Below are 15,715 nucleotides of genomic sequence, written 5' to 3' on the forward strand. Positions count from 1 at the left end.
TAAGGTTTCTTCCAGTTTGAGCATTCTTTCACTCATTTATGAATGCGGCAAAGAAGGAGAACATAGCTCCCAAGCAAGGTAACATAGAGGTGACCCAGAACCTGCGCTATACTAGAGGAGATGCCAAAAAAGAAAGAAGGAAAAGGGCTCAGAAGACATATCCTACTTTCCAGTTTTCATCTAGGCAGAGTCAGCTGGGGAGTAAACAGGTGTGCCCTAGAAACTGGAGCACAGCACCATACTGAACCCTATGCCTCCCTTTGCACTGTGTATGAACAGTGGAAGACAAGAGGCATAAGATCAAGAGCCAGAAGGGGCCTCAGCCATCACCTAGTCTAATCCTTCCATTTTACAGATGAGAATTTGAGGCCCTAATAGGAAATGTGACTTGCCCAAAGTCACAAATAGCAGAGCAAGAATCTGAACTCTGCCTCCAAAGTTCTTCTGTTGCTTTACACTGGGCAAGTATTATCTCCATCTCCATTTTACAAAGGAGGAAATTGAGTCTCTGGTGTATGATTTGAACCCAGGTTCTCTAACTCCTAAGCTCATGCTTTATCTATGGCATTGGATAGAATAGCTGCTACTTCTCTATGAGTTGTTTAGGAAGATGAGATTAACATACATGGAATAACCAGAGAGCAATATGAAGTCATATATAATCAGATGCTAAGAGGATTACAATCACCTGGGGGTTGGGCAATTGGGGCAGCATATGTGAAAGACTGACTTCTCTTGGGTTTTGAAAGACCAGTAGGAAGGTAAGGGGTACAAGAATGCCTGGAGTCAGAAAGATCTGAGTTCAAATCTGGTCTCACCTCTGTCTGCCTTAGTTTAATCATCTATAAAATGGGAATAATAATCATCCCTACCTTGCAGGGTTGTTGTGAGGATCAAATGTGCATTTTTGTAAACCACTTAGCATTTTGCCTTGTGTATAGTAGGCACTGAATAAATATTCTTTCTCTTCTTCCTTTTTCCATTGGGAAGGTGATAGGCAGATTAAAAGGAAAAAGACATTTCAGTCTGAGCAAGCAGAATGAACAAAGTCAGAAAAATGGAAAGAAATACCCTATGTGGGAAATAATGAGATAAACCTGACAAGAAATCAGAGTTTGCATTGGGAAATGGGGAAGGGGAAAGTTGGATAGGCAGGGTGGCGCCAGATCACAGAAAAGTCCCTAATTTAATGGGAAGGCAATGCAGACTTATTAATAAACAAGTCACTGTCCATGGTAGTGTTTTCGGTGGTCAGATGGGGCAGACTCAGCTTAAGTCTCTCCTTCTGCAAGAGGCCTTTCCAGGTCTCCCACAGGTGGTAATGCCCTCCACCTCTCATCTTAACTTCATCTACTCTCTATCTATCTGGTATGTAACTAGTTTCCTTTAAAATATACACTCCATGGGGCAGCTAGGTGGTAAAGTGGATACAGTGCCGGCCCTGGAGTCTGGAGGACCTGAGTTCAAATCCAGCCTCAGACACATAATGCTTCCCAGCTGTGTGACTCTGGGCAAGTCACTTAACCCCAATTGCCTCACTAAAACATATATATATATATTAGTATATATATATGTATATATATATGTATATATATTAGTAAATTAGCAAGCATTAGTAAATACTTCTTGGCTAACTGTAATATGGTGGTGGATTGGGGTGGGGACACACAAGAGAAAGGAGCCAGTTAGAAGGGGGATAGTCCAATGATGGGGTTGTAAAGGTCTGGAGTATGACAGGAACTAAAAGGAAGACCTAGATATGAGAGAAACACTTCGGAAGAAGAAGGTCATAATGAGATGGTGACAAAGTAAATATAGGGTGGGAAGAGAGAAAAGAGGACTCAAATGTCACCTCATTCTCATCAAAATGCAACTAGATCTTCAGTCCAGTGACACTGACCTACTTGCAGTTTCTTACACAAGAGACTCTATCTGATTCTTGTGTGTTTTCACTGGCACTCTGCCATGACTAGAAGGCTCTCCCCATTATCTTTGCCTCTGCCTTCTCTGGATTCCTTGAAATCCCAGGTTAAATCCCGCCGTCTACAGGAGGCCTTCCCCATCTCTTAATTTTAATGACTTCCTTCTGCCAATAATTTCCTATTTATCCTGTTTGTTAAAGGTTGTTTGTATGCACATAGTTGTTTATCTCCCCCGTTAGCTTGTGAGCTTCTCAAGGGCAGGGACTATCTTTTGTCCTGTATATCCACACAATGTAAGGCTCGTAGTAGGGCCTTAATCTTTATTGATTGAATAACCCTTTTCCCCCGTTGAAAGTCATCACGTTTGGGTTATTTTCTTTTTAAGTCAGTTTATTGGACGAGAGAGCTACCGTGTGAAAGCTCTAGAAAGCTCTTCTAAGAGAAACCAACTGTTTATATAAATGTGCATATATGCATGTGCTCTTTGGGGCAAAATGTTTCAAGGACCATATGGGGACAGGGGTCTGGAAGAATGGAAGGGGCTGGGGGTGGGGCTGTGCACAAGTGTAAGAGAAAGTACAGCAAATTTCTGCGCCTGTGGAGGGTGCAGAGAGCGGTGGCCCGGTCCACAGCCTGAGCAAGCATGGGGCGTTCTGCTATTTCTGCTGCGGCAGCAGCTGCGGCTTCTTCTGCTAAGAGGCTCAGGCGCGGCGCTGTGTGAGGCTCCCGCAGACCCAGTCAGTCTGCAAAAGCCCAACCCCAGACTGGTGCCTCACTCTCTCTGCCCCTTGTTATCCACCAGAGTAAGGAAGGACACCTCCGGAAAGGAAACCTGGCCGCATCCTTTGCCCTGAGGCAGACAGCCTGGAATGAGCCACTGCTGACATGTGCAGGATGTCTTTCAAGGTAAGCCCCCCGCAGGGGCAGGAGGGAAGGGAAGGGTGCATCGCCCCGGCAGGAAGGCCAGACATCTGGACTGACCCAGATAGGATGCTCTGGCGTCCTGGTCTCAGGCTGCAGAATCCCGGGGTGGGGGACCCAGCGTACCTCTCACCCAGAAACTTCCTCTCCTTGACCTTGGGTTGCCAGTGCTGATGCGGGTGCAGGTGCGGGCGCCAGCTGAGCATTTGAGCAGAGTGAAAGACAGCGCTCTCTACCCCTACTCCCCAGCTGGCGGGGCGGGGAAGGAGATGATGGAGATGGAGGTTTGCGTCTAGTGTACGATTTTCTTGTTTGGTTTGGGTTTGAAAGATCCTCTTTCTTTTCTAAGTGAGCCGAGGATGGTGTGATAGAATAAATAGACACAGTGTGGGAATTCACAGGTCTTCAAACTGGGATATGTGAAAGAAGGTAGAAGAGACGGGGTGGGGGGGCAGGGAGGGTTGAATGAAATAAGATTGTGGGAGGTCAGCTCTTTCTGACCAGGGCAGTCATGCCTCTCTCTGCAAGGACTACAGATTCCGAAACCAGTTTTCTCAGGTTTCGGTTTCTTTTCCACAAACCCTTGGCGACATCTGCACAAACATCTGCATACTCTCCTTCCTCATTATTAGACTCTATTGAAGAGCTGGGCCTTTGAAATTAGCAAAGTCTCGGATCGAATGACTCACTATAGCGTGAAACCATAGGTGGCTACCAGGATGCCGGGATTAAGGAAGAAACCATTTGGTTTAAAAACTCAGCAGAGAATGTTTGGGGTATAACCTGACCTAACTCTCCTTGGAAATCGGGAGGGGTCTTACTAAGATAAATCTGCTTTTTTTCTTTTATAACTTCTACAGAGCCTTTTCTTTATTGCTCAATAAATTGCAATCGTCCAAACAATTTTTTTTTAACAAACTATCCATTTTGGCATCTTGGATTATTAAAGCTAGATTCTAAAATTTTTATCTAATTTTCACATTGGGACTATCTACCACCTCCCCCAGACTTTGGCAATGTTCATACATTGAAAATATTTCAAGCTCACAATTTTCTGTCTGTTTCTTACTTTCCATTCTCATTCTGTATGCCAATTAAATGTGTATTAATAACATTTGTAACCTGAATCCCAAAAGTCTCCCTTGGCGGGGGTGGGGGGGTGGGGGGGTGGGGGTGGGGGTGGAGAAGACACTTGATATGTCTATTCTGTTTCCCTTTAAGCCACACAACACCCCCCATGCTACCTGTGGAAAGACAGCCTTCCTACACATTCATATAGGGCTTCACACACAAAAACATCATTTTGATTACAATTCCATGATGTGAGTAATGCGTGATTATTACCATTTGAAAGGAGAGGAAAATGAGAGATAAAACCACCTGCCCAAGGTCAAAGAACTAGTAAGTGGCAGAATCAGAACTAGAACCCATATCTGGATTCAATGCCTTCCCCTACACTAGGATGCTTCTGCTTTATTAATTTGGGTGGGTTTTTGTTTTGTTTTGTTTTTAGCTATTCATAGTATGCCAAAAGAGTGTCAACATAGAGTAGTAGTTAGAACTATACTTGAAGCCAGAAAGACCTGGTTCAAGTTCTTCCCTGACAAATGCTAGATATGTGTGACTCTAGGTAAGTCACTTAACCTCATAATGCTCTAAATAAATCTCAAACTGTAAGTTACAGAAAGGGTGCTAATTTGCATTGGTAGAGGGAGTTTCCCCAGCCAGGAACTTCCTTTATCCATGAAATCTTATATCTGTAAGGCTCCTATCCCCAATACATCTATACCCCAATATGGTATATATGATAAATTTTAATTTAATCATTTTAAATTATCCAAATTTAAATTTACAGTAGGAACTTAATGTTTTGCTTGATTTATATAAGCATCACATTTTGATTCTGTTTTATATGGCTAGTTTTTCATCCATTCTTTGCATAAATAATGTATTTTGTCACATCACAGAATCTGAGTTGGAAGGAATCTCAGAGGCGAACTAATCCCATCCATCCCTCAAAAAATCACTTCCTATATGTTTAACATGATTGCATATGCATAACCTATATCAGATTGCTTGCTGTTTTAGGGAGTGGGGAAGGGAAGAAGGAAGGAAGAAAAAATTTGGAACTCAAAATCTTATAAAAAATGAATGTTGAAAACTATCTTTACATGTAGTTGGGAGGGGAATGAAATACTATTTACACAAAAATGAAAAAGGGGAATTATAATGGAGAAGAAATAAAAAATAATAATCAGAAAAAAAGAATAAAAAATAAAAATCACTTCCACAATATCCGTTTATCATTATTTATTTATTTATCATCTGCTTATAGACTTTTAATGAGAGGCAGGTGACCCCATCCCATTGCACTTTTGGATGGCACTAATTTTTCAGGAGTTTTTCCGTAAATTGAGCCTTAGTGCCCATAAACAACTTCCATCCACTCCTAGTAGAGAACCAGATTTGCCCCTCAAGGAGGAGCTAGCATGTCCGATGCTTGAAAGCAGCTACCATGCCCCCACTAAGCCATATCTTTTCCAAGCTAAATATCCCTGATTCCCTTAACTAATCCTTTTACAACTTGCTCCTTAAGGCCTTTCACCCATCCTGAGCATACTTTTCTGCATACATTTCAAAGACATCTTTCTATGGGACCCCTAATGAAACAGTACTCTGGGTGTGGTCTAACTTAAGACAAAGGCTTAGCAGAATTCAAACCTGGACACTAAGACTGAATTTGCAGAACATCATCCCCCACCATCTTTCTCACAAGAGTCATTGTGTAGCTCTTTCTCCCTCAGCCTGTGTTTGTGAAGTTAATTTATATAACCTCAATGTAGATTTGTACTTATCACATTTTATTCAGTCTTATTTGATGTACCCATCAGTCTTACCTGGCAAGATCTTTTGGATTCGGATTCTGGCATCCAATATATCCCTTATCCCTGCAAACTTCAGGTAATCTGCAGATTTGACATATGTGTCATTTAGTTGTTATTGTTGTTCAGTCATTTCAGTCGTGTACAACTCTTTGTGACCCCATTTAGGTTTTCTTGGCAAAGACACTGGAGTGGTCTGCCAATTCCTTCTCCAGCTCGTTTTCCAGATAAGGAAATTGAGTCAAACAAGGTTAAGTGACTTATCCCAGGTCACACAGCTAGTAAGTACCTGAAGCCAGATTTGAACTCAGGAAACTAGGAGGGGCAGTGGATAGAGTGTCATGCCAGAAGTTAAGAAGACCCCTCTTATTGAGTTCAAATCTGGCCTCAGACACTTATTAGCTATGTGACCCTGGCCAAGTCACTTAAGTCTATTTGCCTCAGTTTCCTCATCTGTAAAATGAGCTGGAGAAGGAAATGGCAGACCACTCCAGTTTCCTTGCCAAGAAAACCTCAGAAGGGTCACAAAGAGTTGGACACGACTGAAAAAAGACTAAGCAACAGCAAAACTTCCTGACTGCAGGTCCTGGAGCTCTACCCACCGCACCACCTGACTGCCCTGTCACTTATATCTTCATCCAATCATTTATAAAAGTTTTGAAGAGTACAAGACCGTGAACAATCCCTGAGGCACTTTCCTACAGACCTTCCTCTGAGTTGGCATTGACCCTTTAACAACTAACCTTTGAGTGTAGACATAAGTCCAGTCCAGGTCATCCTACACATACATACAGTCCATATCCTAACATTTTATTCACAAGCATAGCATGAGTAACTGTTTGGCTGACATCTGAGTACTTTTTGTCTATTGCACTGCGTTGATTCATCTCTCCAATTAGCTTGTTAAAAAAATTAGTTTAATCTGTAATGACTTGTTTGTTCATTCCAGGCTGGCTCTCGCCCTCTAGGCTGCTAGATCACCTCATCTACTGGAATCATTGTGAATGATTTTGCAAGGAATGCAAAATCATTTTAATACTAACTTAAAGAAAATAAAAGGATCTTGTGAAGCATCGCATGATACATTTTAAAGCCAATGAGAAATGTCTTTTTGGATTATACATACTATAATTTTCCTCCAATTACATAAATTATTGAGTTGATGTTGCTTTGCAAAACTGTCTTTAGACCACCTTAAAATTAATTCATTTTCTTAATTCTGCCTCCATATCAACTTTTGCATCTCATCACTTCTCTCCATTCACATGGTCACCTCCCCTCCTATGGTCACCTCCACTCCTATGGTCACTATCTTCATCTCTCTCCCCCTGGACCACTGAAGTATCCTCCTCATTGATCTCCCTACTTCAAATCTCTCCCATCTATAATTCATCCTCTACATAATTACCAAAATTATATTTTTCTAATGTTATTCCCCCACTCAAAAATCTCAATAAACAAAACGTAGTGGCTCCCTATTGTTTCTAGGATCAAATACAAACTTCTCTGTTTAACATTTAACAACCTGGCTCCAGTCTACCTTCCCAGGCTCATCATGCACTGTTCTATTCCCTCTCACGCTGTCTATGGGCCAGAAAACCTGGCCATCTTGCTATTCCTTACTCCTGACGTTTCTGGCATGAACGAACTCTCTCCTCATTTCTTTCTCTTAGAATGCCTTGCTTCTTTCAAAGCTCAGCTCAAATGCCCCATCCTAGGTTGAGGTCTTCCTGATTTCCCCAGCTGCTATTGCTTCCCCTCCACCTTCTGAAATTATTTTGTATTTACAGTGTGCAAATATTGTGTTCACTTATTTGTGCATATGTATTTGCTTTTGAGGGCAGGGGTTTCTTTCTTTTTGTTTTTGTATCCCCAGAGCTTGGCATATTTTGATCATTTTTCAGTCATGTCAAACTCTTTGTGACCCCATTTGGGATTTTCTTGGCAAAGATATTGTAGTAGTTTGTCATTTCCTTCTCCAGCTCATATTATAGATGAAACTGAGGCAAACAGGGTTAAGTGACTTGCCAGAGTCACGCTGCTAGTAAGTGTCTAAGGCTGTATCTGAACTCAGATCTTCCTGACTCCAGACGCAGTGCTCTATCCACTGTGCTGCCCTTAGCATAGAGTAGGCACTTAATAAATGCTTGATGAAGACTTTCTGGATTTGAGTTGTTACTGCTTTATTTTCTAAATGTTCACAAATATTTAATAACATAATTTTTCCAAGAATCAAAATCTCAAGCTAATTTTCTATAGTTCATAGATTCTAACTGCCCTTTTTTGAAAAGTGAGATATTTGGGGGTAGCTAGGTGGCACAGTGGACAGAGCACCAGCCCTGAAGTCAGGAGGACCTGAGTTCAAATCCGGCCTCAGACCAAACACTTGACACTTACTAGCTGTGTGGCCCTGGGCAAGTCACTTAACCCCAATTGCCTAAAAAAAAAAACTAAAAAAAAAAAAGAAAAGTGAGATATTTGCCCTTCTCAAGTTCTGGGAGACTTCTTCCACTCTCCAAGATCTTCCATAGATCACTGCCAGCAGCCCTGCAATCTCTTTCACCAGTTCCTCCATTGTTAGGCTGGGCCTGGTAACTTTAACTCAGTAAACACAGGTAGAGGCTATATGACCACCTCCTCACATCTTTGATGTCTAACCATTTTTTCCCTAAACTTCCCCGTCTAGAGATCATTCTCCTTGGAAAAGAAAATAGAATAATGAAAAAAAACCTCATCACCATCATCTGTTATCATCATCCCATCTTCCTGGAACCCTTTCTGGTCCTTCTTTTGTCTCTAACATAATTTGTTGTTGTTGTTGTTGCTTTTTTAGTGAGGCAATCAGGACTTCGAAGGCGGAATTTGAACGCAGGTCCTCCTGACTGCAAGCTCTATCCACTGCACCACCTAGCTGCCCCCTTGAACCTAACTTTCAAAATCCAGTCTTCATCCCCAGTAATAGTCCCAAACCTTTGATCTTCCTTATCCTGGTGTTAATTGGGGAAAAAAATAAACCACCCTTTGTGTTATCCCTGGCATTCATCAGGCAACTGGAACCAGAATCACAAAGCCCTGAGTTCAGACACTTTCTAGTTATGTGACCCTGGGAAAGTTACTTAATTTCTGTCTGCTCAGTTTCTTCATCTGTAAAATGGGAATAATAATAGCACCCTCTTCCCAAAGTTGCTTTGAGGATAGAATGGGATAACATTTGTAAAGTGCTTTGCAGATCCAGAAATGCCATACAAATCGTGGTTATTGTTATTTCTGATCTTAGCTTATTCTGAGCTCTAGGTGCTCCTGATAATTCTTATAGGATCATACCTTCTCTTATGTTCATCTTCCATTGCCTGTCCCTACATCTATGTTCTCTAGATGTTCTTTTTTTGTTTGAATTTGTTGATGTTGCACCTGTGTGTCCATGGTGGTCCCTCTAGACAGCTCCCCTGTTTTTCTCCTCATCAGAATCATTGCTACTTGTGTCTTCAAATTTTTTGTTGGTAAGAGCTTACCTTCCTGGTTGAGCCAACTCAAAATGTTAGGCCATTGGGTCTTTTCTCTGGACCTTTGAAATTGGCTCTCCCAAAATCTACAGATTTGACTATTCCTGGCTTTCCTGGCCTTCTCAATCATGTCCTCTGTGATAAAGTGGCTACTCATGAGCTCCCAACGTTCCTCTTGTTTCTTCTTCAGCAACTAGCTATTTTCTCCTTGAAGTACTACATTTATCCTCTCATTCTATAGTTTCTCCTTACAAACCCCCTAAACACATAGATAACAGCTCCTCTTTTATTTTGAAAAGTATCACAATTATGTACTTGCTAATAATCTGTAGAATGTGAATATTATTGAACCAAAGGAAATAGAAGATGAGAAAAAAGTAACAGCTCATTGAGAACAGGAAAATAACACTATTTATGATACACATCAGTGATTTTGGACTCATTGCTCACTGCAGGAAGGAAAAAATAGCTTAAAGGCTCTCCTCCTGCCTCCACCCCCTTGTTTGACCCCTAGGAGAGCATCCAGAGCCTACTGGTTCTACTCTTCCTTTAGCTCTCATCCTTCTATGGATGTCTAGAGGAAATGAATGATTCCCTTCTTCTGCCATGAGGAGGGGGAGGAAAGAAAGAAATAGAAAGATAGGTTGGAGAAGAGGGGAAGAGAAAGACTGGAAAAAGGAATGTGGGTGTAGGTGGGTGTGAATGTAGGAAGGTGTGAATGTAGGTATGTATCACCTTGGGTGCAAGGAGACAAGAAAGAGTGTGCACATTAAGGAAGAAGGGAGGGATGGTTGTAAAGGGGAATACTGTAGGAGGGAAGGGAAGGTAGGGATATGAACACAAAGGGTGGAGGGGTTTCAGAAATCCAAATTCCATCCTCAGTCCTCATTTTCTCAATCAGCTTTTCACTTCCCAACTATTGTTTACGTCAGGTCAAAAAAAATGGCTGCTTCAACATCCGTAAGGAAGAAGTTACCTGTTGCTAAACTGTGCATTTCCTTTGACCCTCTGATACCACTATTAGATAGGTACTCCCAAAAAGAGAAAAGAGAAAAGACCCATATGTGCAAAAATATTCATAGAAACTCTTTTGTTGTAGCAAAGAACTAGAAACAAAACATGTGTCCACCAGTTGGGGACTAACTAAAGAAATCATGGCTACAGGCCTGGAATGGAATATTATTAAACCAAAGGAATAAGGAAAGGGAGGATCAGTCAATAAATATTTATTAAGCACCTACTGTATGCCAGGTAGGGCAGCTAGATGCTCAGTGGATAGAACACTGGGCTTGGAGTCAGGAAGACCTAAATTCAGATCCAGCCTTCTAGTTGTTTACACTGGGCAAGTCACTCAACCCTGTTTGCTTTAACCCATTGGGGAAGACCATGGAAAACCAGTCCAGTATCTTTGCCAAGAAAACACCATGGAGAGCATGGCCCACAGGGTCACAGAGTCATACACGGCTGAACAACTAAACAACAACAATATGTGTCAGGCCCTGTGCTAACAGCCAAGTATACAAAAAGAGGCAAAAGACAATCTCTGTCCTCCAAGAGCTCACAATTGAATGGAGGAGAAAACAAGCCAACAAATAAGTACAAACAATCTATATATGGGACAAATAGGAAGTAAATAAAAGAGAAAAGGCCTAGAATTAAAAGAGCTTGGGAAAGGCTTCCTGCAGTAAGTGGTATTTTAGCTGGGACTTACAGGAGGTCAGGAAAGCCAGGAGATAGAAATAAGGAGAAAGCATGCCAGGCACAGGGGACAGCCAGAAAAAATACCTGAAGCCAAGAGATGGAGAAATGGACAGATTCAAAGAAGCGTGAGAAGACTTGCATAAAACTGATGCAGAATGAAGTGAGCTTAACCAGAAGAACAATTTATACCTTGACTAGAAAACAACAGTAATGAACCTAAATATTTCACATGAAATAACGTTTTTGTAGCTTAACTTTTATGGAATTTATGGAGGTTAAGTACCAAAAGTACAGAAACCATGTAGTTCAATTCCTGCCTTATATTCTTTTTTTCTGTCCTTACTACTAGGCTTATATTTTGGGCTCATAGATTTTCCGGGAAGTAATTCAGGTTTGATTATATCAACTCTCTCTGGTCTTAATTTACCTCTCCCATTTATTTCCTTGGGCCAGTTTAAAACACAGTAGGCATTGGCAATTGAGTGGCACTAGCTCCAAAAATAGCTCACTGTTCTACCAACCAGTTTAGCCCCAAAGGTCATCTCTCAAAATCAAACCATGAGTGAGTTAATCCATTGATTTATTCCAGACCATTTCTAGCACTCCCCCAAATAATACATAGCTAAGGCTAGTGCCCTAAAATAGTTTTATGCATCAAGGAAGATGAATTAGAACATAAATAGGAAGTAAACAGAGAGGGGAATTGATCAGCACAGTGAGATTACAGTCAGTTGTTTTTCTGACTTCAGAGAGCAAGAAGGACTTCCTGCTTAAATATTGGAGAAAGGCAATTCATTGGTACCTCTCAGTCTGGCCGCTGGGTAGCAGAGAGGGAATAATATCTGTGAGGGGTGGTCTTACCTAACTGGTATAATGTGATACCACATCCCCACACCATCATCAGTGTCTCTTCAGTGATCAGTTCTCATAGTCCTTCTGGATGAAGACAGATTGAGGGTCCTGAGGTAATTCACATGTCTCCTCTCAAGAAAGTCCATCCACCATTTAAACTCCACATGTATTTAAACTCCCTTTCTTGTCATCTGCCATAATCCCAGAAACCTCCTCAAACCAGTCAACCTCACATACACATATACACAGCCTCCAGAGTTTTTCCCAAGACTTCCAGTACTGAGATTCTCAGGATTGTACCTTGTAACACAGAGGGGTTTTTTGTTCAGTCTTTTCAGTCCTGTCTGACTCTTCATGAGCCCATTTAGGGCTTTCTTGGCAAAGATATTGGAGTGGTTTGCCATTTCCTTCTCCAGCTCATTTTACAAATGAAGTAACTGAGACAGAGTTAAATGACTTGCCCAGGGTCACACAGGTAGTAAGTGTCTGAGGCTGAATTCAAACAGTGTATGATGGAGGTTATACAACATTAAAAGGCTTAAGAACTGTGGTCAATGCTTTTTGGTCTGCAAAGTGGACCAACCATGACTCAAGAGGACTCAACAGAAAGTTGTTGTGCTAGAAGTGGAGAACGGAATATACCTTTTTGGACATGATCAATTTATGGATCTGTTTGAGTATGCTATCTTGTTACAAGATAAGGGTTTTGAAGGGGAGAGGTAGAATGGACTATTGGGGGAAATGAGGAGGGCAGTGGCTAGTAATAATGATGCTTTAAAAAAAAGGAAGAAAGAAAAGGACATCAATGAGGCATTTAAAGAAATTATTTGGAAGAAATCAGAAGAAAATTCAGAAAGCAACACAGACAAGCCGTAGAGCTTTGGAATTAACATAATTAATTGAGTACATTTTTTAAAAATAAGCTGTAAATAATGAGATTTTTAGTTCCACATTCAACTTTCTTTTTTTGTCCTTCATATATAAAAATTTCATATTAGTCAGTGTTTGAGTTCAGAATAACAAAAAAAATAAGATTTTTTTTTTACAAAAGCTTCCTAATTATCTTTACCTATCTCTTCTTCCTTTTATTCTCTCCAGAATGAACCCTCTTCTGTTGGAACTTATAGATCTGTGTCATTCCTTAGAACCAAAGGATAGCTTTTCTTTCATAGGACCACTCTCTGAGCTCCAAATGACAGTGATCCATCTTCTTCTCTTTCTGCCTGGTATCCTATTCCTCCAAAGGCCAGAATTCACTCTTACCTCTTCTATTCTTTCTATTTTTTGTTATATCTTGGAAAAACCTCTTTATTCTTTCAAGGATGATTCCATTCATCCATTCATCCCTACAACCTAGAGAGTACAGAGGTATACTTCCTTCCCTTTCACCCTCTCCCACAACAGGGAGACCAACCTGCACTTTGTACATATGTAACAATTGCTTGTCACTGGAAGAAACACAAACATAACCTGTTCTCTGTAGGTAACCTCAGAATGCTTCTTTTCCTGCCTACTTTCCAGAAGCAAGACCCTCAGTTTTCTGTCATTTTTACTGGAAGCTTTTGTTTGTGGAACACTACCATAGCAAATTATGTGTTTGTCTCTCTTATTTCCCTCTTCTGGAGGCTCAGTTGTTGCGGGCTGTTGGGCATAGTTTATATATAGATAATGAGTTCCCTGCCTCTTCATAGGTAAAGATGCTAGCTTGTTCAGTTGCCTTTGATTGATAGATCTATCATGGCCCCAGTGCAAACAGAAGCTACTCATAACTACTTCCCCTGAGTCTCAAGCAGAATCCAATTTCCAGCCACTTCTGAGTTTCTTCAATTCTCTCCCACTGATCAAATTTCAGAAACTTCCCCAGATTTTCTGCCTTAGCTCCTCTGGTTCACTGATAATATGAGGAAGTCAACCTCATTCTCCGTACTTTGTGACCTGTGATTCAGGGCCCTAACCTCTTCAGGGGTGGGGAACCCATGGCCTCGAGGCCACATGTGTCCCTCTAGGTCCTCAGGTCTGGCCTTTTGACTGAGTCCAAGTTTTACAGAACAAATCCTTTTATCAAGGGGATTTGTTCTGTCAACTTTGGACTCAGTCAGAAAGCCCCACCTGAGGATCTACAGGGCCAACATGTGGCCTCCAGGCTGCAGGTTCCCCACCCCTGTTTAGGATTACATGATTGATTTCAATCTTAGGGAAACCACTGTAAAAAACAAAAACAAAAAACCCCAACTCTGACTTGTTTTTCCCTCACCTAGAATCTCCTCTGGGAACCTCAGAATGTAGCTTTAGATATCTAGGTCTTCAAGGAGATACTTTGTAAAGTCCTGACTCTTGAATAAGGACTCAAGGAAACAATGTTTAACTGGTACAGGACAGCCTTTATTTCATCCCACAAAAAGGACAAAACAAGGGACTCATATAAAGACCTTCACATAAACAGGATTAAGTCTCCTCCCCATCTGGTGACTTCCAACTTTACCACAGCATCTGACCAAACCTCTAGCATTACAGAGCTACCCTTTACCACAGCTGAGCTGTAAGGTCAAGCTACTACTTCTCTGTGTCTAGGCCCAAGTGCTCAAGATCCTGAAACTCTCTCTAGGCCATGTAGTTGAGACTCTCTGTCCTCTATCTTTCTCTACCACATCTCGGGATAAGAGGGAGAGAAAACCTGAATTTGTCATGAGCCTCTGACTGCAATTGGTGGTTCCCTTTAAGCAGGCTATGTGAATGCACAGACCTTTTTCCCACCCCCACCCTCACCCTAAGACCCACATCTTAGGCCTCTGATTTTTAATCTGTGTTAAATCTCAACTCTAGGAGAAGAAAAAGGAAAAAAACTCAAAATAGGCCTAGCACCAAGAGGTGGCTTCTGACCCACAGCACCCGAATATAACCAATTCTTCCCCAAATGCTGAGATTTTATCACTTATCCTCAGTGAGTTCTGACTATACTGGTAAACACCCAAGCCAAGGAGATAGGCTCAGTCCTCTTAACGAGGTGCCAATGGGAATGTCCACACCCTCCAGAGGGAGAAGAAATCAAAGTCCCAAACAAAGGCTCACCTTCCTGTAAACTCATCAAATGATCAGGTTCTTTAATCAACCATCTTTATCTTTATAAAGGGGACATTGTTGTTTCCACATCTCCATATGGTTTTGTAAGTTCAGCTAATTAAAATTTCTATGAGCACTTGACAGATATAAAAATGTTTATCAGTACATGTAAGTAAGGGTATTAATCTGGGGAAAATTTTATTTTTAAATATACCTTGTACATAGTAAGTATGTGTAAGGTATAACTTTACCCATGGAATTAAGTTTATTGTTGCTTTTTTTTTTAACTTTAGTGTTTTGGCTTTGTGCCAACTGTATGGGTTGTTGGGAGGACTTTAATAAAAAAAGAAAAGTTATTTCAATTTTGAGTGTATGGTCTGGAGGACCGAGGTAGACAGAAGTCTAAGCCTTAACTTCACGGGGCATTATTATATTTGAGGAATTCTTAGGTAGAGAAAATCTGAATCTCTCTTGAGTCTTTGCACATCACCCTCTCTTCCTGGATTCTCTCTCCTTCCTGAGTTTTTGTGACGTTCCTGTCTCCTGGCTCTCCTTCTCCTTGGTCTGACATCTTTCTCAGACCAGACCATTATTCCTGTCCTGCTCAAGAGCAGGAGGTGACCCCCAAAACTCTATCCTGCTCTCTCTTCTCTTTTCTCTCTACAGTCTCCCTTGATCACTTCATAAACTTCAATTATCATCTCTAGACAAATGATTCCCACATCTAGGCATCCATCCCTAGTATCTCACCTCCATTGCAGCCTAGCATCATCAGCTGCCTATTGGACATTCCTGCTTCACTGTCCCATGGACTTCTCAAACACACCTTCTCTAAAACCAAACTCATTATTTCTCCCACTAAATACAACCTCCT

At 41.3% G+C, this 15,715-nt stretch overlaps 1 protein-coding gene across 4 annotated transcripts in view; it reads left to right on the top strand.

Moving 5' to 3' along the window:
• Positions 1–2,534: 2,534 nt before the first annotated feature.
• Positions 2,535–15,715, top strand: part of ANKRD29 (ankyrin repeat domain 29) — a 60,478-nt gene continuing 47,297 nt past the window's right edge. For all 4 annotated transcript variants that reach the window (XM_020968741.2, XM_020968736.2, XM_078153464.1 and 1 more), the window contains exon 1: positions 2,535–2,828. Coding sequence is in view for 3 of the 4 variants with exons in the window: in XM_020968736.2 (XP_020824395.1) it covers positions 2,808–2,828 (21 nt within the window). In the remaining variant the exon portion in view is untranslated. The remainder of the gene's footprint in view (positions 2,829–15,715) is intronic.

This window comes from Phascolarctos cinereus, unplaced genomic scaffold (assembly GCF_003287225.1).
Source record: "Phascolarctos cinereus isolate Bilbo 61053 unplaced genomic scaffold, phaCin_HiC Scaffold_4;HRSCAF=312, whole genome shotgun sequence".
NCBI classification, from domain to species: domain Eukaryota; kingdom Metazoa; phylum Chordata; class Mammalia; order Diprotodontia; family Phascolarctidae; genus Phascolarctos; species Phascolarctos cinereus.